Source organism: Mytilus californianus, unplaced genomic scaffold, assembly GCF_021869535.1.
Source record: "Mytilus californianus isolate M0D057914Y unplaced genomic scaffold, xbMytCali1.0.p SCAF_12, whole genome shotgun sequence".
In the NCBI taxonomy this organism is placed as follows: Eukaryota; Metazoa; Mollusca; class Bivalvia; order Mytilida; family Mytilidae; genus Mytilus; species Mytilus californianus.
The window spans coordinates 52,786,491-52,812,967 of NW_026262604.1; the positions used below are offsets into that span (position 1 = coordinate 52,786,491).

Consider the following 26,477-nt stretch of genomic DNA (forward strand, 5'->3'; position numbering starts at 1 on the left):
AAAATATCCGTGTCAGAGGATTTCACTATGATCCTTCCTTTACAGCTACCACTTCCAAACTGTCTATCAGCATACTTTGCGTGCAAAATCATACGCGTATCAGCTTCCTTATGCGTACTGTAAAGCTCAACGCAGTCATTGACAGTTTTATCACAAATGCGTTTTACGATTTTAGGATCGGAAAAAGTTCCAGCTAAAGTAAGTTCATTATTATTTGCTAGTGCATTAGGTTTCTTTTGGTGGTAACAAACAATAGAATTACCACGAAACTGGAGCAATGCTTGCTTGTTTACTTGGAAGACCTTTGCTGTAAAGTTTGATCTTCGGTCCCGTTCCGCTGCCTTGATAGAAAGTTTGACGTCATATCTGTCAAAGACATCAACAACGGAAGAAGCCCCTGAAAAACTGCGGAGCTGAAATTGGACGATCTCTATCCCCAGGTCACCAAATGTTTTCAAATGTTTAGCATTGGTACACTGGATAAGAGACATACCATCCCTACTCAAAACGGTATGCGATTTATCGAACTCGGGGAGAGAGTGACAATATGATGTCTCGTTTTCGATTTGATGGCAAAGATCGGATTTACATGATTTCTCATGGTTCCAAAATCATGAAAAAGGACGGTAGGGATTGGACCAATCGGAAATGACAAAACCTTTTCAACAGTGACGTCATCTCGACTATTCGCTAACACCAATGCTCGACGAAACACAAGTTCATGATTGATGTGAAGATTCAACATTTCTCCTGTTCTACATTTTAATTTTGTTTTTTTCGTTAGATCCTCAAATGTTTTTAACTTTGACCGAGGGATAGAACCAAAGAAACTACGAGTCTTGCCTTCAGCAAATGCCCCGTCAATAAATGATCTTGCCATTGTGTTACCATCATCAACAGCTGACGTCAAAGAGGTCTGTATGTCTTTTGAAGCGTGCATTCCAGTTGAACTGTTTATTAGTGATGGTGGATGGAATTCTGTGGCGAACGGGTCAGTCATTTTTTCTAGAACATGGTCTACAGTTTTCTGAACTTGTTCTTCATCTCGAATCAAAGCTGTTGGCTTTACCTCATCATGCTCAACGCTTTTGTCATTGCTGCAACCAGACCTGGTTTTCATCTCTGACGTAAAGTCTGCAAGCACATGTCGAGTAAGTGATCATCTCATTAGGGCTGGTTTTTGACGTGTTACACTTCAACCTTTGGAATCCTTTATGACAGACTTTTCAGTTGCCATGTCGCTCCATACTCTATTGAACTATCCGGGATTTTGACGTATCGAAAACTCACATCGCTGAAATGCTAATTCTACATCCAGTGGTAAAGATATCATATCTAGCAGGTAGACAGGTAGCCATCTTGAGTAGTTGATCCTATTTGTAACATATATATAGGGCAACATGGCAGCAGTAGAGTTTAAGTGAAGAGACCAATTGCCTTCCCTTTCTGTTCTAACGTTCTGAAGAAGTATTTCAATGGCTTGCAAAAACATGTCCCATAACATAACTGTGGGGGACTTTTCACAACCCCAACTCCGGAACTCTCCAGTCAAAGGCAAAATGTATGTTTCAATAAAAACCTTTACCACAGCAAAATGTTTGGCATCGGCAGTTTTCCCTATTTAAAACGATGACATGAACGAGGAAAAAAGGGTCCATGTATTTTCTGGAAGCTGTTCAATCTTATCATTATGCCAACAAAAGAATGCAGCAACCCACAGGGAGCAAAGTGCCTCATAAACTAATGTTAGGCCTCTTACTACACGGTTAAACTGTTTCCCACCAAACATCTGATCCACAGTTGCAGCAGCATCAACAGATGAATCCAATAACAATTCACGAAGACCTTCATCACCCCATAACTTACCAATTGCAGCAATAAAGCACGATAAAGTGTGAAATCCGCCCATTCGTAAGACATGGCAGTCAAAGGTTGTTGGCAAAGCCCACTTTACTTGCTGAACAATTGCATACAGTTGTTGGTCAAATGTTTGAATAGCATGATCTTGTCCAATAGATTTTGTCATGTCCAAACATTTGTTAATGGTAATAAATACTGTTGACATATCACTTGGCTTCGAATCATTGATGGGTGGGTATGGAACAACTCAAAGTTCTGTCCTGACATCTGAAAGAGTGTTATTATACCCACTCCAGAAAGGAAGTTTATGGGAGTGTCAGATGGTAATGCAAAAGGTCATTCAAGAATACCTCTAGATAAAGATCTCAATAACACCCATAACATATCCTGTGAATTTGTTCTTTCTGTAGCACAAAGTGATATTTTTCCATATGCATTAGAAACTCTTGGTGGTTCTGTTCGAATTTTTGGTTTATGGAAAACAACACAATTCATCATGGATATGGCATCTTCGGTCAGTGTCAACGATCCCTCGTTTCCACGTTTTATCTTAACCTGTTCAATATAAGATTATTTTGCATTACTGAATTGAAAAACTGCCCGTGCCATTGAATGAAAGGTGTTTTTTCCATCTATTGTTTACGTATTCAAATCAATGCTATCAGCACCTTCTTGAACAAGACCCCCATCATTGGCAACCTGGGAAACATTATACGGGACGTACACACCATCTTGAATTCGATCAATTTCATGGTTGGCAATACTTGTTAGATAGCGTCGCACTTCACTGTACGAAGCACAAAATCCATTGGCATTCAATGTTTCAACAAGGTGTTTTGATCAAGCTCATGATACATTTGTAAAGTCAATCCTAAATGAAACGGAGTAAAACTGGTTTTGGCAACAGAACATGCAGAAACAATTGACTCAACAATTGCCAAGCATTAACGCAATTTCTCTGGTGCCATTTCCTGAGAATAAACTTGGCTGTATGCAGTATTATCCAGTAACCATGAAATGAATTGCAATAAAGACGAAGGCAAAGACTGAATTGAAGAAGGAAGAGGCAATTCATCAGAAGTTGGGTATTCTTCTGTGGAAATCTGTAGAATTTCGATGTCTTTTCTTAGTATACTTGCAGCGGAATGCAATATCTGTTCCTTATTTGTGTCTATTATTGTTGACATTGATGCCTGCATCTCAGGGATTTTGAGATCAGCTTTTGATTGACTAGCAGCTGATATGGCATCCCCAATAGTTATGTTGCTACTGAATATTATGTTAGATTTGCCTTGACCTTATTGTGGTTGTTTGACAACTGAATTTCTATAGAAATCAATGAGTTTAGACTACAGCTTCCAAGTAGAATATTTTAACTTAGAATCAGTAGGAAGGAAAGATCTATATTTATCAAGTAACGTTGTCATGAGGAATGCTTTCTTTTTCACCATTTAATCATTGTAAAAAGCCAATATAAAACTAGTAAAAGCAGTATCGTGATCCGTGATTTCTGCTTCCAGTGGTTCAGATTTTATTTTTTTTTTCGTTTTTAGCAAATATGTTGTAATGCAACCAGAATGATATAGTGCTTGAAGTTTAATGTTTTATATTTGTTTATGTTTTTGGACCTTTAATAGCCGAATCTACGGTATTGGTCTTTTCTCATTGTCGAAGGCCGAACGGTGACTTATAACTGCTTATAAAAACTTATTGGAACTCTGGTGGATAGTCGTATCATTCATGTGTCATTGCCAATGATACTACATCTCTTCATTTATATTTTTATAGAAACAATTACACGTCTTTCATACTAAATTTAGACAACAATAGTTTTCCAATGTTCAAGACTCATCAATTCAAGATGAAAAATTAGGATAACAAACAAAAAGATAGAGTATTGCTTGAACTTAAAAAAACAAGATAAGGTGCGTCAGCAGGATAAGCATCTCCTTCTACGTATGTACCACTCGTCATGCAAATTCACACTCAGTCTTACAAGAGAACAATGAAAAATATACGTCTATAACAGACAAAATACACAAAGTTTATAGATTCATAACAACAGACATAATGATCGTTTTGTAAAAGCTTCGCAGATGTTTTAAAAGCCTGCTATATAGTGTTTTTGTAATATTCAATAATTAATAATGTATAATTTATGAAACAATGTTTTTAAAACTAAAAAGTGATTGATATATGTTAACCTTCAAAAAAGAAAGAGAAAAAAAATGTTTGTACATGTTTAACTTCCTTATGTATTTATTAATTATTTTTGCAATTTATTGAATGTGGATAATAAAATACTAAAAAAAGTAAAATCACAAAATGGGAATTTTCTTATGTAGAAAATGGTGGATTGAACCTGGTTGTATAGCTAGCTAAATCTCTCACTTGTATGACAGTCACATCAAATTCCATTATATTGACAACGATGCGTGAACAAAACAAACAGACACAATAGGTAAACATGTCAAAAATAGGTGTACAGCAGTCAACATTGTGTTATCATCTTAATCAATATAAAAACAAACAAATTTAACAAAGAAGCACAAAAAAGGCATACATCAAATTTAACATCCTCATTTTGCTTTTTTATTATACAATATGAACCCATAGCTTTTGTCATTTAATCTTTTAATGACGATGCATGTGATAAAAAGGATTATGACATAATGAGTACATTTTTTTTATAAATTCTTTTTAATTGCAAATGTTCTATTTTTGTTTATTTGGGATTTTATGGTTATAAAATTCGAAACACTCTGTATGAACATTCACGTAGAGTCATTATAGTCAACCGTAGTCATCTGTATTAGTTTCTAACAGCAATTACGGGATATTTATTTTCCAACAATGCTGTGGTCAGTTAATTTATCAATACAACTTTAACACCATATTGCTATGGTTGATTTATATTTACATTTACGAATCTTTTTCTTATTAGAAATTTTAAACTTCGAAGGCCAAGTTGACATTAAATGTGGTTAAGCCTGGTATCTATAATGAGGTTTTTGCCTCTTGAATTCAATTATTCTCATGCGTTAATCCCTTGTTTGCCATATAGAATAAGAGTTTAAGATTTAAAGTATAACAAATACCAACGTTTTTTTCAGATTATTGTACAATGATAATTAAGGTCGAATCAAAAACTTTATACAAAATAAGTATTGACAAATAAATCAACTTCAACCAAAGGCAAAAATTAAGGTTCCAAACAAGAATTACAAATCCTTACATCATAGATCGTTTGACTGTTCTGTGTATGCCCTTTTGGATGTATCTACTAAAACGTGACCACAAAGGAGGAAGAGATACACTTTTTGATTGACTGATAATTGGTGTTTAGACCACCTACAGCACTCTTGCTTATAATGTGGCGGCCAGTTTGCTACTGGTTGCGAAAGCCGGAGTCCCCTAGAGGAACTACCGACATTCAGAAGAAAAAAACTGAAAATGCTAGTAAATTACGATCTGAGTCGAACGCACCTGCCACGTCCAGAGTTTGAACTCACAATCTCAATGTTGACAGGCTATTGATACTATATGAACTACTTAAATCACTTGTTCACCGAGGTTCTCAGAGAGAAACGACACATGGAAACATATATTTAGGACCGGTATGGAAACATATATTTTTTATTAATCGCCGACATATGGTTGAAATATTTTCAGGGTCACTGTATACTGCCCAAAATCTGCCAATCTCTTCGGGAACTTTATACTTCTATAAGAATTTATATAAATACATGTATCTGATGTGAAGTTTGCTTTTTTATTGAACCTGTATCCAACAACAAATTTGGGTACTTTCATATAATGTTTCGTATAGTAAAAAAATAAAATGCTCAGATATTAGTTCCCCTCTCACCAAATCGAAAATATGGAATATTTGTAAAAAGATGCATAATCCTTGTATGAATAACATACTGTGAAAAATGCACTTGTGATTTCACTCTTTCACTGCATATCTACCCCCTTAATAAAAAGATGGACAAGATTTAATAGCAATAACAAAATTGTTGCGATTTAAAAACTTAATTACATGATATTTTTCATTAACAAACGATTATTCGTCTCACATTCGATTTTTAGTTCTCTTGTGAGATATATTTAAAACAGATGAAGTTTATTTAAATGCCTTTTTACTTACACCTGTCGTTGCTCTCTATTATGTTAGCGTACAAGTATCAAAGGAAAATTGTAATCATTAGTCGGAAAAGATATTAGTCAGAAATGACAGATAAAACAACTGATACAATAGCTTAAATTCAAAAGACGATCAATATTCAGAAGTTTATCGAAATCTACCCAATCAGTTAGAAATGTTGACAGGCGAACCCGTATAATTGGAATTAAACGCAGGTGTTCTATGATTGCTAACATTTTTATACCACTATGTCCATCAAATATTCGCACGTTATGGTAAATGATATGTTAATAACGGATAGGTATATTATAAAAATGATTAATAAACCCTCGCTTCATTTACATTCTCGAACTCTTGAAAATGAACAAATTGTGAGAGATTTGTGATATGAAAACAGGTTTTCAGGACAAAAGTTTAACTAAACCATGCTGGACATTGAACCGCCACATTCGTTTTATGCATGTCCCTAGTTAGGAGCTTGTATTTCAATGTATCATTGGTTCATGTCTGCGATACCTGTCTTTAGTTTTCTCGTTTGAAATGTTTTATATTTGTTCATGTTTTTGGAGCTTTTATAGCCGACTCTACGGTATTGGTCTTTTTTCATTGTTGAAGGTCGAACGGCAAACTATACCTGCTTATAAACACTCAGTGGAACTCTGACTGATAGTTGTCTCATTCATGCGTCGTTGCCAATAATACTATATCTCTTCATTTTTATATTTTTATAGAGACAATTACACGTCTTTCATACTAAATTTATACAACAATAGTTTTCCGATGTTCAAGTCTCATCAATCAATCAAGATGACAACATTAAATAAGATAACAAACAAAAAGTTCGAGTATTGCTTGAACTTAGAAAAGAAAGATAGGGTGCGTCGGCAGGATAAGCATCTCCTGTGATGCATGTGCCATCCGTCATGCAAATTCACACTCAGTCATACTGTTCATACTGTCAATGAAAAATATACGTCGATAAAAGACAAAACACACAAAATGTATAGATTCAGAACAACAGACAACAAGATCGTATTGTAAAAGCTTCGCAGACTGTTTTCCAACCCTGCTATATAGTGTTTTTGAGGTATTTAATAATTAATAATGTATAATTCAAGAAACAATGTTTTTAAACTAAAAAGTGATTCATATATGTTAACCTTCAAAAAAGAAGGAGAAAAAATGTTTTTACATGCTTAACTTCCTTATGTATTTATTGAAATTTAGTCAACCGTGAATCATGTGAATGTAGATAATTTGATACTGACAGTGTTTGTTTTTTTAATCTTTTAATGACGATACATGTGACAAAAAGTCTTATGACATGATGAGCACATTTTTTTTTATAAATTCTTTTGATTGCATATGTTCTATTTTTGTTTATTTGGGATTTTATGGTTATAACTTTCAGGAAGAATCATTATAGTCAACCCGCGTAGTCATCATTATTAGTTGCTAACAGCAATTACGGGATATTTATTTTCCAACAATGCTGTGGTAAGTTAGTATATCAATACAACTTTAACATCATATTGCTATGGTTTATAATTACATGTAAGAATCATTGTCCTATTAGAAAGTTTAAACTTTGGAGCCAAGTTGACATTAAATGTGGTTAAGCCTGGTATCTATAATGATTTTTTTGTTTCCTCTTGGATTCAATTATTCTCATGCGTTAATCCCGTGTTTTCCTAATAGAAGTTTAAGATTTAAAATGTAACAAATACCACTTTTCTTAAGATTATTGTAGAATGATGATTAAGGTCGAATCAAAACCTTTACACAAAATAAGTATTGACAAATAAATCAATTTCAACCAAAGAAAAAAAATAAGCTTCCATAAAAGGATTTCAAATCCTGACATCATAAATCGTTTTATCTGTTCTGTATATGCTTTTTTGATGTATCTACTTAAACGTGACCACAAAGGACGAGGACATACACTTTTGATTGATTGATTGATTGATCATTGGTATTAAAACCACTTCCAGCACTCTTGCTTATATCGAGGCTGCCAGTTTACTACTGGTTCAGAAATCTGGAGTCCCCTGGGTGAACCACAACATTCAGAAGAAAAAAATAATGATTGTTAATTACAATCTGAGTCGAACGCACCTGCCCCGTACAGAATTCGAACTAAAAAGCTCAATGTTGACAGGCTAGTGATACTGTATGAACTACTTAGATAACTTTTTCATTGAGGCCCTTAGAGATAAACGACACAAAAAAATGAAGATTGAACAACTTGTTTTGATGCTCATATCAAGAACTCATTCATGTATTTGTCGCATTTCGTGATGTTACAATCGAGGAAAAGGGATTAGGGTTCTGACTACAACAAATAAACTTATCCAGGTGACCTATAGTTGATAACTTCTACGTCATTTGGTCTCTAGTGAAGTTGTCTCATTTGGAATCAGATCACATCTTCTTATCTTTATTTTATCGGGGGTCATATTTGACACAGATATTATATACGGTTAATCAAACCATGACAGTGTGTGTAATATTTGCAAAGGGATCAATCACTTTATCCTTATGAATATTGTGTCCAATGTCTTTCAAATGGAAATCCTTTAACAAGAACATCAAGATCAGAAACAAATGCTCTATCAGCTGGGATATACTTACTCTATACACAAGCACTAATAAATTGTTGCTATAGGAAAATATAAGGATGACACATCGGAAATTGAAAATCAACTTCTTGCTGTAAAATTAATTTTTTATCGGTTGTCTTTGAAAGTCAAATATTAAATAGACTAAACTTTAAATGTGGTATCCTATATTATTTCAAAGTAAATGACAGAAAATCATTTTTTATAAATCGAAACGAAAATTAAAACGATAATGCTAATTTCTGTCTGTTCTTTTTGAGAAGCTTCTGTAAATAAACTTGCATCATACGAAAAATAGATCTAGTCAACAAGACGAGGTGCAAAGGTAGATCCCACTGTAATATTAACTGTCTGAGGGACTTGAAACCTCAGAACCTGAGATAACCCCCAGTTTTTTATAGGGTTCGATTTGATCAGTCTTCAGTTTCTTACGTAGTGTTTTGTGAGCTTGTTTGTCTTTTCGTCCTGTTTCGTTTGTTGGACATTGCGCTGTCAATTTCTCCACGACTTATGAGTTTTGAATGTGTTCTGTCTTTTTTATGTTTCTTACAAATTTATGAACGAAGACTTTTTAAAACGTACGTTATAAATCATATCCATATTCGGCATTGGTTACTGAGCTGATGATACCTTTTGGGATTAGTAATCCAAAAGTAGCGGTTTCGACCCATAGAAACAGAAATAGCATTTTACTACTAGACTTACCTTCATCTGATTTACCAAAACCAATAATATGATCGCTGGAACCATATAATTTTGAGGACGAAAATGCCAATATTGACATAAAAGAATAGACAAAACCATTTCAAGTTAAGTTGGCTTTACAAAGGAGTTACAACCTTAATTATTTGATAATTTATTAATTGATCAAAAGAAAACTATAGAATATGTTATAATTCATATAAATCACTAAGGAAATACTTGTTTGCTGATACCCTGATAGCAGCAGCGGTATTCACCAAATACTAAACAATAACAGTGAGCTTTGTAAATTTGGTTGGTCCATATGTATTTACCTTCTTCTGTAACACTGAAAACCAAACAGTTAAAAGTCGCTGATGTATATATTTGATTACTTGAGGAGCTTAAAGACGATACTAGACTTTAAAATGTATTATGTAATTGGTGCGTAGGCAGGGTAAAACACTTACTAGTATTCGATATATTGAGTAGCGAGCAGATGGGTTAGTTGGTTGTTTATGCGAAAGCAACCCAAAGGTACAAATATCACAATGTCTACATAAAGTTGTCAACAATAGACAGATTGCAGGTGCCAAGTTTAAAATCACCCTGATATATATAAAATGTCGGGCATCATTTAAAAACAAACTATCAAAGATATGCAACCAACACAAAATCAATGAAATTGCAAAAAAACATAATATATAAGATACCACTGGCGATGTTTCTGACACGGGATACACGTATAAATAGGCAACAAATCTCGATAAGTGGATATACCGAAAGTACGTTAAAAAATAAAATAAAAATCAGAAAACAAAATGCACTAAAGCATTGGTTGTTCTATTTTGTATCTAATAATGATTTAAATTTGGATGTAATACGTCTTCTGATTGGCTGAAAGCTTTTTGTCTATTAGTTCATAGACATCATTTAGTCATGTGACTGTGACGTCATCAACGTTTTTTCATGATTTACTCCTTAAAATGAAATTTTGAACTAAATTATAAGAAATGACTGTAATACTTTTCTGTCTATTCGAAATAACCTCAAGAATGCGGTGCACACTTTAAATAAGCTGCTTAAATACACCACATTTTTTATGTTATTACTTCAAAGAGAGAAAAAAATATTGCAGTCATTCCTTAATTAAACAAAAGTACAAATGATAGCAACACAGTGCATTTTTATCTTAGTTTATCTTACAGTTAAGTTGAAAATATTAAAGGCAAATGTTGGTATGTAGATTATTGAACTATAAGAAATTGAATACAACACAATGTTATTAGCTATCTAGTTCTGGATGAAGTTTCAGAATATACTGTGAATTGCAAGACAGAATCGACACCTACAGGTTGCATAAAAATAGAGGCATGTAAATTATTCAGTAGAGCGTACAGCAGATGCACTATATAAAAATAATTTTTTCTTCCCATGTTTCACACACTTATTTAACTCTAACTAGGTCAGAAATTATAAACGAGATCGATTGCATTTTTTCAAACGTCTACGAGGATTTGCGTGATTACCCTAAGAAATAATACGAAAATAATTTGTGTGACTAAAGATGATCCTCAAATATCAAAAGCTAAAACTAATACCTGACAATAACAAGTTTATCTACTGCTGGGAGGGTTTGCATTTCCATTCGTTTTTATTGAATGGTGTTAAAACTTGTAAAACGACAAAAAGTGGTGGAAAGATGACATCATTCGTCAAGACGCACGCAGTAGTTACTTAATGAAAGTCATTTGTGTACCTTTGATTTATAACTAAAGTTCACAACTATTCATTTAGTCTCCTTTGCATTTAGATGTTAAGTTGAAAAGCACAATACTTGTTTTTTGTTGATTTTGGGCTATGAAATAAAAAAAAAAAAAAAACAAGATTGGCACAACATTTAATGTCGCATAATCATTCGAGCAATCGTCTGTAACACATATACAGGTATGCCATAACGATTTAAGTACAGTAAGCGTACTCATGTACATTAATTAGTGTCAATGAATCATGAATATTACTTTTCTGTTTGAATCTTATCTAGATCTATATTTCCATCCCGTCTGGCGTACTGAATTATAAGCCTGCTATCTTTGATACGTTTTTACAACCACCAGGTAAATGCCACAGCTGGTAGAGGTTTCGTCTCCGAAGGTGTCACAAATACAGTAGTCAACCAGTAGTCATCAATTTTATGTTGACCTGAAATATCATTGATTTGTTATTTTTTTGTAAATTTGATGCTGATAAAATATTGAATTATTCGAAATACTTCGTTTTTTGTATCACAAGGCACAGATTGCATCAGCCATATTTTGATGCTCTTCAACTTCGTATTTGATTTGGCCTTTCAACTGTTTTCTTTCTTATTATACTGGTCTGTCTTTTGTAGAAGAAACAACCGTCAGTGGTCCAAAAATATAAGCCTGGCATCTTTAATGAGTTTTTACAACCCGTGGTCAATGCCAATTGTGGTGGATGTTTCGTCTCGAAAGTATCACCAGCCCAGTAGTAAGCACTTTTCTGTTAAAATGAGTAAACTAATGATTTTATTATTTTCTGTAAATTTACTGTTATAAAACATGAATTATTAAAAACACTAAGGTGTGTTAACATAGATTACCATAGCCGTATTTCGCACGTTTTGAAATTTCGCTTTCCAACTCCCTTCAACTTTGTTTTTGATTCGGTCTTCACTCTGTTTTGATTTTAGTGTCACTGATGACTCTGATGAAGACTAAACGTGCGTCTGGCGTACATGACTATAATGCTGGTATTATTAATTGGTTTTTAAAACCACCGATTCGATGATACTGCTGGTCTACGTTTCGTCCCGGAGGGTATTGCAAGCCCAGTAGGCTGCACATCTGTATTGACATGCATATCATATTCTCTCAAACAATGATATTTCATTCACGAAACATGATCGTTACATAGCTATATTAAGAGTCCATGCTCCTCTATATGTATCCCGTAATCCTCCACTAATTAAACAGGTTAGTAATCAGTTGTTCATATATATACATTTCATCAATTACAAATGTTTTATGCATTATTTAATAGTCTATTCAATTTTAGATACTTCTTTTCAGTGACTCAAGTAACGGATTTGATTTATTTCTTTGTTTTCGTGATATTTTTAAATATATTCGTGAACAAAGCTTTGATAAACATTAAATCTTTTCCATATCTGCTTAGGCTACTAATATGATTTGTATAAAGAAAAAAGCTACAAGTGTTCGGATATAATTCAGATCAAAACACATATATCCTAACATTAATTGCTTAAACGGTATGCTAAAAGGTAAATTTAATTTTCTCCTTTACTTATAAATACTCTTCCAGAAATAACAAAACAAAAGGATAATCTACTTCGTCACAAACATTACATAGACCATCGTTCGTCTGTTCCATTTTGATAATAAGTGTTTTGTAGGTAATATGAGTTTTCATCTATATGTTTTTAGCTTATTCTCCTCTACATAAAGAAACATGAAGAATCACAAGTGATTAATTCTAAAGTTTTCATTAATTGTTAAAATACGTATCCGTTTACTAACATCAATTGAGGGTTCAGTTCTTTACAAACTGATTTGTACAATATGTTAGTTGAAAATTTGAAGCCTCAATGTAATTACCTTTCCAAACAAAATGTCCAGGAATATTTACAATACTTCTCATTCAGTTTTTGGACTTGAACAATTGAAGCCAATCTTTCGAAATGGAGTTGATCAAAATATCAATTTCTGCTTTGCAATTGATCTGACAGGCTATTGTCTGTAAAATAAAATGCCAAGATAAAGCGCCTCTGTTATCTGTAATATCATGAATAAATATCAAGTTACTCTTCATCAAATGTTAAAAAATAATGGTTCTATTTTCAAAATTGATCAGTTTGTTTTCCCAATTACATGTTTTCTTAGTTCTGCTTTTTTCTGACCTCTACATGATATTACTCAACATTTAAATAATTCTTTGTAATACTCAGGGCTGGTTTTGATATAGTTTTGAATATTCATCCCTTCATAATTCATCTTAAAAAATAACCGATTTATACCCACCACATTGAAGTATTTTAAGGCAATAAACTTCCAGTTTGAAATACCCTTATTAATCAGTAAACATACCCAACATACCAGAAATATCATATAACTTTGTGTATAAATCATTTGTAATCCCCCTGCTTCATACGATTTAAACATAGTATTTCTTTTAACCTTATTTGGTTTACCATTCCAGATTTATCTATAGCATTTACTCTCTATATTTCCCAGGAACTGTAAAAGCACTTGTCACAAATAATAACAGTGGTTAAACTTATGTTTGAATAATAAGAATATTCCCCAATTAAGTTAAATTACGTTTCCCTCACAAAATGACATAATTGATTCATCTTCTCAATTTTTTTCTTCCATTTTTATTTTTCAATTTCTTCTCTTTTATCACCAAAATATATTCCAATGCTTTAACTGGTGTAGTTGTCCGATTAATGCCGGTTACCTTATTCTAAATGTTTTTAGTTGTTTTTATCTATATACCCTCTATTTTATTTTTATTTAAAATTAACCCATAAAATGATCCAAAATTTTCTTTTTAGTTCGTTTTGGAATCTATGTCATCCTTATTACTGAGTAATACATTCGTATCGTCAGATAATTACTTCGAATATCATTAATTTTTTCATTTATTGTAAATTAACTGTTTATTAAATGTTGAATTATTCGAAATGTTAAGGTTTATCTACCTATAATATATAAAATAAATTGATGACATAATATTGATTTTATAATTTTTCAGGTGCCACGACCCAGACAGATGTATGTAGTGTTAAGTCATTAAAAGTCTAAGTAACAAGATCATTCCTCGAACTATTTAATTAAGAGAGGAATAAGCAGGTGAAATTCTGCTTTGATGCATAAAGGTTAGGAAGGAAGGCAAAACTACGATTTTGCGATATATTCATTGAAGAAATGGGACTCAATTGTTGCAAAGAAATAGCTGATGCTGTATTTATCATTCCCTTTACAGCTGGACGACTGCCCCAGTCAGAATCGGAAAACAGACAATCAGAACAGAAGAAAAAAGTTCACGATGGAAGTATAAGCGGTATCATCATCCTAACTAGTATTCTAGTTGTAACATTTGTTGTTCTTTTTGGGATCGCATCTTTTGAGCATCCTACTGACAAAACGTTCACCGGTTCTTCAGTTGGTTCTAAGCAAGTATATTTGAGCATTTGCTTTCTCATAGCAGCCGTAACTTGCATCGTTTTCATGATTGTTCATCGACTTAGGAATAGCATAGCGAATGCTCACACACAAGATCGATTTTTTCTAAGGATTAAACTATCGTTTTTGTGGATTTTTACTGGCATCACTGTTTTCTATTCGGCAGTCAAGATCATAAAGGCTATAACTTGTCATCCAAAGGTTACCACTTCACATCAAATCGGGTGCAAAAACTCTACTGTATCGTCGCCAGAGTATGAGAGTGTAATCGTCATGTACAAAATTGTACAGATTTTATTCTGCATAGTTCAGTCGACGTTTGTTCATAGATTTATAAATTATAATTTCTGTGTTTCATGGAAAATTTATTACAGTCTTTTGTTGATATTCCTGGCTAACATTTCGCAGTGGACTCAATTTTTTGTTGATGTTTACGTAATGGAAGGCGGAGCCGCAACACCGTGTTTTGCATACAACAAAACTAGTATCGACAATAAGTGCTATGCAGCAACCGTGTTTGAAGCAGTTAAACCATATTGTCATCTTATAGAACTAGAATATTCACTGCTAAGTATGATGTTTTTAGCAGAATTATGGCCTGCACCTGCACAAAATCAAAGTTCAAATAATGAACTAATAACTATACAAGAGAGTCGGTCCATTGTATCATGTTCAACTTCGACTGGGGATGACACAAGCCAGGCTCCAACGCAATCAATAACCAATGGAGAAAATTCGAACGACATTGAACTACTTATTCCTGAAAAATCTTTTAATTCATTTTCCTCTTATTCAGTTATATGTGTTGTGACTGGCATTCTTATCTGTGCCCCAAATTTTGTATTTGGATTTCTCTCAAAATCCGAAAACATATCTAAAGCGAATATTAGCGATTCGGATATTCCTATTTACTCAAAATCGTCCTTGGCCGAGCTGTTAGGTTTCTCCTATGATATAGTTATAACCGTGATTTTGATTGTACTTCTCACTTTCTGCTTTCATGCTTTATCGTGGGGTTCTTATTTTAAAGCCACGCGTTCCGTTGAAATATTTCACTTTCACCAAAATATACTAATTATCAGTTTCTTGGGATCTATTGCTTATGTGTCTTTTGAACTTTTGTCATGTGTTCTGTTGCTGGAAGTTTTTGGCAAAAACGGACTTAATACGGTAAATAAAGATGCATATCTTTTAATGGTAAAATGGGGAATAAAAATTTATCAACTTTATTTGCAGGTTATATGCATCTTACAATTTGATAATTATGAAAAAGCGAGGTGTGTTAAAGGAAATAAGTTTTTGATGATGACACACAGTATTTTTCTGGTGATAGCGACACTTAATTTTTGTTTTTGGGTTGGTGACAGTATATTTGAAGCAACATCTTACGACAATAATGTTCTACAAGTTGTATATGATAGGGGAGTAGAAAAACTTATCACTCACTTTTTATTCCCTTTTTTGGTTTTCTTTCGTTTCGAGTCCTTCATCTGTTTCTACGGTATTTATAGAAAAAAGCAAATATATGAATAAGTTCTCGGCGGGACAGGAATTTTTAGTTTGTAATTGATCGACCTTTTTAAATGTTTCTATATTAAGATAAAGAGATGTAATATGATTGCCAATTAGACAACCATCACTTAAAGTGCAAATGCTGTACATGTAAATAATCTTAGGCAATCATACGGCCTCAAAAATTAAAACATTATACTTACAAGTAATATTTTCAAACTGTGTGAATTGATAACTTTAGATTATAACTATTATTACATTGGTAGCAATGAATTACATTGATTTCCCAGTCAAATAAAAACCGATAATTTCACATGTGAAATAAACGTAGTTATTTCACTCTCTGACGTCATACAACAATAGGCGTTGTCAAGACGTCGATAACGTCGGATCAAAACAAATTGTGAATGCGTAGAAAAAGATATAGTTCCTTACAGTTTCTACTTTAATTTCATAAAAAAGCCATTTGCCAATGTAATAAAAAGAATAACTAATCAAAGAATTAAAATATCGAAAAATATTCAACTCGTGACCAAACAACACTGATAATTAACTCATGCGCTACGCGCATTCGTGAATTAATGTGTTGTTCGGTCACTCGTTGAATATTTTTCTCTCTATTTGAATTTTTCGATTAGTTATTCTATAGTTATTGATGAGAAGAGAAAATCCAAAACCTCGAGTCGAGTTTTTTTTTTTCTTCATAATATTTTTGGGAAACTAAGAAAGTGGAAAATTCCTATTTGCTTTTTCATAAATTTCTGGTTGTAACATGCATCATGTTTAACCCCGCCGCATTTTTGCGCCTGTCACAAGTCAGGAGCCTCTAGCCTTTGTTAGTCTTGTATTATTTTTAATTTTAGTTTCTTGTGTACAATTTGGAGTTTAGTATGGCGTTCATTATCACTGAACTAGTATATATATTTGTTTATGGGCCAGCTGAAGGACGCCTCCGGGTGCGGGAATTTCTCGCTGCATTGAAGACCTGTTGGTGACCTTCTGCTGTTGTCTGTTCTATGGTCGGGTTGTTGTCTCTTTGACACATTCCCCATTTCCATTCTCAATTTTAAGTAATAACCGTTTATAAGCTGGGAAAGTTTTTTTAATTGCAATAAACACAATCATTGGAAGGGGCCTCGGTGGCCGAGTGGTCTAAGTAGTCCAATACTGATGTTGTGAGTTCGAATCCCGCACGGGACAGGTGCACTCGACTCCAATCTTAATTAATCTTAATTGACTAGGATTGTCAGGTTCTCTCCGGGCACTCTGGCTTCCTCCCCAATAAAAACTGAACGCCACGAAATAGCACAATAGTGTTGAAAGTGGCATTAAACACCAATCAACCAATCAATCTATCACAAACATTGAAATAGTACATCCCTCTTTTCTCACTTTATTAGTTCATACAGAGAAACAAAAGGGGTTTAATTACAACTATATAAAGTATAAAAAGCATAAGATTCTTAAAACTTATGATAAAATGCAATTTTTTTTTTTTAATTTTCTGCTCATTTACTATGTTGAAAAATTTTGTTACGCTGTCCAAACATATCAACGTATATATGACACAAATTGTCAGTTTATTTCAAATAATTGTCCTGTGACGTTTTGCTTTATTACAGAGACATAGAATTTACAATTTTACATATAAATCGTTTTGACTACATTACAAAAAAAAAAAAAAAAAAAAAAAAACATTTTTCCCCGTTTTTTTTTGTATCAGATTTGTGACTTTTTCCCTACATTAATCAAATTTGTTCCTTTTTCCTAACACAGTTGTGACTTTTTTCTGTGACAATTTTTTACGTTTACCTATGTCGAATATACGGTCAGACGGGCTACTACGTTTGCGCGAATTTGAATTTAGACAGGTATTACGTTTGCGGGAACAAATGGTATATTCTTTGCTCGAATCAACTATCAAAAAAGTATATTACCTGGGTTTTTATTTGTGTCTTTATCCAGAGAATAACTTGAACTTCAAGGAACTTTTGTTGAAAATTTATGAAATTGATAAACAATTTATATAATCAAAGAAGTCTTTATTCGTTTATATAAGAGGATAACCATAATTACGATTCTTTTGGGGTGTGTGACAGGAGGAGGAGGATCTTGAAAATGAATAACATGGCCTAGAAAGAACTGAATACAATAATAATTTTGACAAAGAATGGATTGAAAATGAATATTATGCAACACGAAGGAAAAAAGTAATGAACATGCGAAGCAACAGATAAAAATGAACACTACTAATTAATTCAATACCAAACAAATCCTCCTGCACCCCCCCCCCCCCCCCCCCCAATATAAAAAGGGTTGTCCCCTAAACATTTTAAGGAACAGTTTTAAATTAAATACAATGCGAAAAGAACATTCTAAGTTTTATAAACCATATTCAAAAATAAAACGGTACGTTTTGTGCTTTCATTATGGACAGTCGTCCATATTCTTGTTATAGACGCACTGGTGACGAAATTTTCAATTTAGCAGTTGGTAAATTGTTTTTTCGGCTTTCATTTTGCGCAACTGCTATCAACTTTCTCTGCCCAGCCTTGCTGAAAGAACTGACAAGCACACTTAACATTTTCAATTTCAATTGACGAATTTTTAGTTACTTTTTTAAAATTCTAATTATACGCGCTATCGTAGCAACTTTTCAACACGTAAATTTCGCACAAACGCGTTTTGGCATTGTGTCGCGCAAAAGTGGAAAATTGCTCGCACAAACGTGGAAATTGCTCTCGAGCAAACGTAAAGCGGCGGGAAAGACAGTGATAGGTCAGATAGAAAGTCACAAAGATGAAAGGTAAAAAAGTCAAAAACAAAAAGTCATAATTAATCAGTTAATTATTTTGAAATTATAAGACAAATACAAGTCAATGGTAAAGTCACTTCACAATCTTATTTTCTTTACAATCATGCCACAGAAAAATATGAAGAAGAATGGGCTTTAAGATATGCTATCAAAATAATGAAAAACTGCTGTAAAAGACTTATGACAAAATTTAGAATATATGCTGATTTTCGGATAACATTTTGCATTAAAATGTTATAACACAGTTAGAAGATATTTTATTTGTTAAGTATAAAATAAATTGGCAATAAAATATTGTCACAAAATGTGGGAAAAAAATTACGAACTTATAAATTGTTTAAAGATGTTTTGAAACAGAGATGTTTTTGGGTGAGTAAGAACATTTGAAGTTGAAACAGAAGTGCATTTGCTAACTTTTTGTGTTGTGTCGCTCCTTGACGATCATAAACAGGTCTTTATGAAACAAAAGTGTAAATGGAAATATTGCTCTATATGTATAGATTAGATTGAAGATGAGAATCATGTTTTATATAAATTATAAGATTGCCCTTTGTATGCAAATTGACGTAAACATTTATTTTTATGAAACTAAAAGAAGTTATGCTGATTTTTTTATTTTATCAATTGATGATAAGTTTATGTATCTTTTTAAAAGTATAATATTTAAATTTTATCTTTGTCAATTCACAATTTTGCTATAGCAACTAGTTGTTATGGTAAAACTATGAATTTCAAAGACGGAATTTTGATATAATAAAAATACCGAGCGTTATGATATGGTTGCCAAGATCTGTTTTAATATTCTAAGTAAAAGAAATAGTTTTTTATATGCTTGACTGAAAGTAATGTTATAGAATTGAAATGCTTTATAGACATGATAAATATATAGTTTTAATTGAATTAAATTTCTACAGTCTCTCATAATTCTTTATAGAATAACATTTGTATTTAAACTTATCAAATTCTGTTTTAAACAATGTATGTATTATAATAATTGTGTATTATATGTATAACACGAGGTGAGACTTTAAAAATCTTTGAAATCTGAATCTTTGCAAATAATACAAGTTCCCAAAGATAATATTAGAAATATATTTTAAGTTGCAAACATAAACATTTACAAAAATAAGGTTTATATTTTTTAAAATTGATTCCCATTAAAGCATTGTAACTATAGATACTAAGACATATTAATAACCATCTGATGTTAATGAAGCATACACAATCAAAAATTACTTTCTATAAAAAGTACCTTACTATTTCGGGATGATGTTTTTAGAATTACCTTTTAAATATAAGAAGCACTTTCCTGAAAAGTTTCGGTGACGGGTTTTTCAAATGTTATACAACTACGTGTTTGTTCTTCTTCAAACAATATAAGACGTGGACAATTAAAAAGTTAGAAACACTTTTTATACAGGATTGTCTACGAAAGAGTTTCAGCGCCACACACTTTTTTTATTTTTCCCTATGTTTGCAAAATATAGGTTGTATTATCTCGCAAAGGTTAACTTTATAACTCAAAAGTTTGCGTTATCTCGCAAAGGCTTGTGTTAAATCGCAAAGTTTTGCGTGATCTTGTACAGGTTTGTGCTATATCGCAAAAGTTAGCGTTATAACGATAAAAATTATCCATGGTGTTGTTAATTTATTTTCGACTTATGAGTTTGAATGTCCCTTTGGTATCTTTCGCTTCTCTGCTACATTCGAAAGACAGCCATTAAATTTTTTAAAGCAAAACCGGTATTAGAAGTATTTTGCGATTTAAAGCTAACAAGTGAAACTGTGAAGCTTCACCACTGAATATAGGTACCCCCGATTGTTAAGTCATGTAAGGTCAAATTATTCTTATTTTCATTATATTCTATCTTTTGCTGACATTCAAAGTTTTGTTATACTGATTCCCGATTATGTAGCTACTATTTAAGGCTGAAATCGTTAGAATCGGACAGGGTGGTGCCTGTTCAAAGAAGTATGTGACGAGTTCAACCTTCTTACAACCACATTTATCCTTCAACTATTTATTTTACGTTTTAGTAGAACAAAGTTATATCATATTTAACGAACAGAACAACACTGTATTTCGAAATAAACTTTTGTTTTCACGGAGAAATTCATGTAAATAAAGCGGATAAATTGAACGTCGAATGGCTTTTTACTGTACGGTGGGTAGATATTATTTTGCTTTTCACCACTTTGGGGGTACCTTTATCTGGCGGTGATGCTTCACAGTGAGTATACATATATCATTTTTAAAAGATATTATCGAAAACAACACCCCGGACAAAATGTAAATTTTGATCTCAAGCGTCGTTTAAGATCAAGCTGATGTTTCAAGTTTCATTTCTAAAGTACCCTATATTTCCATGAAAACAGAAAATATTTTTATTGAAAGTGAAATATAAAGCGAAAGAAGAGCTTCCTATAAAAAGCAGCAACATGTTAAAGGCATTTGAAGTATACCAATTCCAGAAAGGGTACTCGAATTTGCATTCCAAACTAAACAGTATATTAAATGCACGGCAAGTCAAATAGTCATCTATCTCTTCTTTTTTTTTCTTTTTCTTTTTCTTTTTTTAACAATTTTTGACTTGAATTGTTCCTTCAAATTCTTCTCATTTCATGTAGCTACTTCATATATAAGTCACGCACGAACAAACCTCCTCTCATTAATCCTGGGTATTGGATGCATATTTAATATCTAGAAATTTGTGACTTCATTCAGTGATTTAAAGAAATTTCGTCCTTCATTTTGATTTCAACGTTCTTATGTAACATAAAAGGGTCATAAACAGGTACTCCGGAATATTCCGGAGTGGACGGAAATTTTAATTATGGACATGGTAAGTGACTCCGCAATATTCCGGAGTGGTCGGAGTCCGGATCCAAGGTGACTCCGGAATATTCCGGAGTGAGGGAACCGGGATTTAGGTCGACTCCGGAATATTCCGGAGTGGTCCGGAATATTCCGGAGTGAGGGAATCGGGATTCACTCCGACTCCGGAATATTCCGGAGTGAGGGAACCGGGATCCACGTCGACTCCGGAGTGTCCGGAATATTTCGGAGTGAGGGAACGGGGATCCAGGGTGAGGGAATCGGGATTCAGGCTGAGGGAGGATCAACAAATTTTGTAAGTAAATTTTATGTCGATCCCTCCTCAGAACCAACCGTTATTTACAGTAAAAACAACAATACCAGGTCAGAACTAAATTGTATAAATAAACATTATGTTGGTACCTCCTCAGAACCAATCTTTATTTACAGTAAAAACCACCATACCTGGTCAGAACTAAATTTTTTAAAGTAGATTGTATGTCGGTACCTCCCCAGAACCAACCGTTATTTTCAGTAAAACAACAATACCTTGTTAGAACCAAATTTAATAACTAAGCTTTATGTCGGTACCTCATCAGAACCAACCTTTATTTACAGTAAAAACAACAATACCTGGTCAGAACTAATTTTTATAAATAAACTTTATGTCGGTACCTCCTCAGAACCAACCTAAATTTACAGTAAAAACATAAGTACCTTGTCAGAACCAAATTTTATAACTAAGCTTTATGTCGGTACCTCCTCAGAACCAACCTTTATTTACAGTAAAAACAACCATACCTTGTCAGAAACAAATTTTTTAAGTAAATTTTATATCGGTACCTCCTAAGAACAAACCGTTATTTAAATAAAAACAACAAACCCTTGTCAGAACCAAATTTTATAACTAAGCTTTATGTCGGTACCTCCTCAGAACCAACCTTTATTTACAGTAAAAACAACCATACCTGGTCAGAACAAAATTTTCTCAATAAACTTTATGTCGGTACCTCCTCAGAACCAACCTTTATTTACAGTAAATACAACCATACCTGGTCAGAACTAAATTTCCTCAATAAAATTTATGTCGGTACATCCTCAGAATCAACCTTTATTTACAGTAAAAACAACAATACCTGGTCAAAACTAATTTTTATAAATAAACTTTATGTCGGTACCTCCTCAGAACCAACCTAAATTTACAGTAAAAACATAAGTACCTTGTCAGAACCAAATTTTATAAGTAAACTTTATGTTGGTACTTCTTCAGAACCAACCGTTATTTACAGTAAAACTACAATACCTTGTCAGAACCAAATTTTATAAATAAGCTTTATGTCGGTACCTCCTCAGAACCAACCTATATTTACAGTAAAAACAACCATACCTTGTCAGAAACAAATTTTTTAAGTAAATTTTATATCGGTACCTCCTAAGAACCAACCGTTATTTAAATAAAAACAACAAACCCTTGTCAGAACCAAATTTTCTAAGTAAACTTTATTTCGATACCTCCTCAGAACCAACCGTTATTTACAGTAAAAACAACAATACCTTGTCAGAACCAAATTTTCTAGTAAACTGAGTGTCGGTACCTCCTCCGAAACAACCGTTATTTACAGTAAAACAACCATACCTTGTCAGAACTAATTTTTATAAGTAAAATTTATATTGGAACTTCCTCAGAACCAACCTTAATTTACAGTAAAAACATAAGTATCTTGTCAGAACCAAATTTTTAAAGTAAACTTTATGTCGGTACATCCCCAGAATCTACCTTTATTTATACTAAAAACAACCATACCTTGTCAGAACCAAATTTTATAACTAAGCTTTATGTCGGTACCTCCTCAGAACCAACCTTTATTTACAGTAAAAACAACCATACCTGGTCAGAACTAAATTTTCTCAATAAACTTTATGTCGGTACCTCCTCAGAACCAACCTTTATTTACAGTAAAAACAACCATACTTGGTCAGAACTAAATTTCATCAATAAACTTTATGTCGGTACATCCTCAGAACCAACCTTTGTTTACAGTAAAAACAACAATACCTGGTCAGAACTAATTTTTATAAGTAAACTTTATGTCGGTACCTCGTCAGAAGCAACCTTAATTTACAGTAAAAACATAAGTACCTTGTCAGAACCAAATTTTATAAGGAAACTTTATGTTGGTACTTCCTCAGAACCAACCGTTATTTACAGTAAAACAACAATACCTTGTCAGAATCAAATTTTATAACTAAGCTTTATGTCGGTACCTCCTCAGAACCAACCTTTATTTACAGTAAAAACAACCATACCTGGTCAGAACTAAATTTTCTCAATAAACTTTATGTCGGTACCTCCTCAGAACCAACCTTAATTTACAGTAAAAACAACCATACCTGGTCAGAACTAAATTTTCTCAATAAACTTTATGTCGGTACCTCCTCAGCACCAACCTTTATTTACAGTAAAAACAACAATACCTGGTCAGAACTAATTTTTATAAGTAAACTTTATGTCGTTACCTCCTCAGAACCAACCTTAATTTACAGTTAAAACATAAGTACCTTGTGAGAACCATATTTTCTACGTAAACTTTATGTCGGTACCTCCTCGGAACGAACCGTTATTTACAGTAAAAACAACCATTATGTCCATACCAGGTCAGAACTAAAATTTCTAAGTAAAATTTATGTTGGTACCTCCTCAGAATGTTCAACCAGTCTTTATTTATAGTAAAAACAACCATACCTTGTCAAAAAACAAATTTCCTACGTATACTTTATGTCGGTACCTCCTCAGAACCAACCTTCTTTTACATTAAAAAAAAACTAATACCTTGTCAGAATCAAATTTTCAAAGTAAACTTTATGTCGGTTCCTCCTCAGAACCAACCTTTATTTACAGTAAAAAACAACCATACCTTGTCAGAACTTAATTTTTTAAAGTAGATTTTATGTTGGTACTTCGTCAGAACCAACCGTTATTTTTAGTAAAAACAAACAAACCTGGTCAGAACTAAATTTTCTAAGTAAACTTTATGTCGGTACCTCCTCAGAACCAATCTTTATTTATAGTAAAAACAACCATACCTTGTCAGAACTAAATTTCCCAGGTAAACTTTATGTCGGTACCTCCTTAGAACCAACCTTCATTTACAGTTAAAATAAATCCAATACCTTGTCAGAATCCAATTTTCAAAGTAAAATTTATGGCGGTACCCCCTCAGAACCATCCTTTATTTACAGTACAAAAAACAAAACCTTGTCAGAACCGAATTTCTTATTAAGTAAACTTTATGTCGGTACCTCCTCAGACATGTCAGAACCAACCTTTATTTACAGTGAAAAAAACAATAATACCTTGTCAGAATTAAATTTTCTAAGTAAATTTTACGTTGGTACCTCCTCATAACCAACCTTTATTTACAGTAAAAACATTAAAATCTTGTCAGAACCAAATTTTATAAGTAAACTTTATGTCGTTACTTCCTCAGAACCAACCGTTATTTACAGTAAAACAACAATACCTTGTTAAAACCAAATTTTATAACTAAGCTTTATGTCGGTATCTCCTCAGAACCAACCTTTATTTACAGTAAAAACAACCATACCTGGTCAGAACTAAATTTTCTCAATAAACTTTATGTCGGTACCTCCTCAGAACCAACCTTTATTGAGAGTAAAAAAAACAATACCTGGTCAGAACTAATTTTATAAGTAAACTTTATGTCGGTACCTCCACAGAACCAACCTTTATTTACAGTAAAAACAACCATACCTGGTCAGAACTAAATTTTCTCAATAAACTTTATGTCGGTACCTCCTCAGAACCAACCTTTATTTACAGTAAAACAACAATACCTTGTTAGAACCAAATTTAATAACTAAGCTTTATGTCGGTACCTCCTCAGAACCAACCTTTATTTACAGTAAAAACAACAATACCTGGTCAGAACTAATTTTTATAAATAAACTTTATGTCGGTACCTCCTCAGAACCAACCTAAATTTACAGTAAAAACATAAGTACCTTGTCAGAACCAAATTTTATAACTAAGCTTTATGTCGGTACCTCCTCAGAACCAACCTTTATTTACAGTAAAAACAACCATACCTTGTCAGAAACAAATTTTTTAAGTAAATTTTATATCGGTACCTCCTAAGAACAAACCGTTATTTAAATAAAAACAACAAACCCTTGTCAGAACCAAATTTTATAACTAAGCTTTATGTCGGTACCTCCTCAGAACCAACCTTTATTTACAGTAAAAACAACCATACCTGGTCAGAACAAAATTTTCTCAATAAACTTTATGTCGGTACCTCCTCAGAACCAACCTTTATTTACAGTAAAAACAACCATACCTGGTCAGAACTAAATTTCCTCAATAAAATTTATGTCGGTACATCCTCAGAACCAACCTTTATTTACAGTAAAAACAACAATACCTGGTCAAAACTAATTTTTATAAATAAACTTTATGTCGGTACCTCCTCAGAACCAACCTAAATTTACAGTAAAAACATAAGTACCTTGTCAGAACCAAATTTTATAAGTAAACTTTATGTTGGTACTTCTTCAGAACCAACCGTTATTTACAGTAAAACTACAATACCTTGTAGACTTAATATCGTTACCTCTTCAGTACCTTGTCAGAACCAAATGTTATTAACTAATGTTTAAAGTGTAACCTCCTCAAAAGCAACTGTTATTTAAACTAAAAACAATACCTTATCAAAACCATTTTTTTTTTATCTATACTTAAGATCGTTACCTTCTCGGAACAGACCGTTTGTTCCAGTAAATA

The 26,477-nt window shown here is 32.9% G+C and overlaps 1 protein-coding gene across 3 annotated transcripts; it reads left to right on the forward strand.

Annotated features, from left to right (window-relative positions):
- The first annotated feature begins 4,679 nt into the window (after positions 1-4,679).
- LOC127721993 (uncharacterized) lies at positions 4,680-17,743 on the forward strand. 3 transcript variants are annotated; one of them, XM_052228840.1, is made up of 3 exons: positions 7,406-7,504; positions 11,699-11,817; positions 14,104-17,743. In XM_052228840.1, the coding sequence occupies exon 3, from the start codon at positions 14,277-14,279 to the stop codon at positions 16,065-16,067; it is 1,791 nt and encodes a 596-aa protein (XP_052084800.1). In that variant the 5' UTR covers positions 7,406-7,504; positions 11,699-11,817; positions 14,104-14,276; the 3' UTR covers positions 16,068-17,743. The 3 variants fall into 3 exon arrangements, with proteins under 3 accessions (XP_052084801.1, XP_052084800.1, XP_052084799.1); XM_052228841.1 differs by lacking the exons at positions 7,406-7,504; positions 11,699-11,817 and adding an exon at positions 4,680-4,721; XM_052228839.1 differs by lacking the exon at positions 11,699-11,817.
- The last annotated feature ends 8,734 nt before the right edge of the window (positions 17,744-26,477 follow it).

Bases quoted from the DNA above. Each gene is read 5' to 3' on its own strand.
- LOC127721993 (XM_052228841.1), top strand. From the start codon at position 14,277: ATGGGACTCAATTGTTGCAAAGAAATAGCTGATGCTGTATTTATCATT.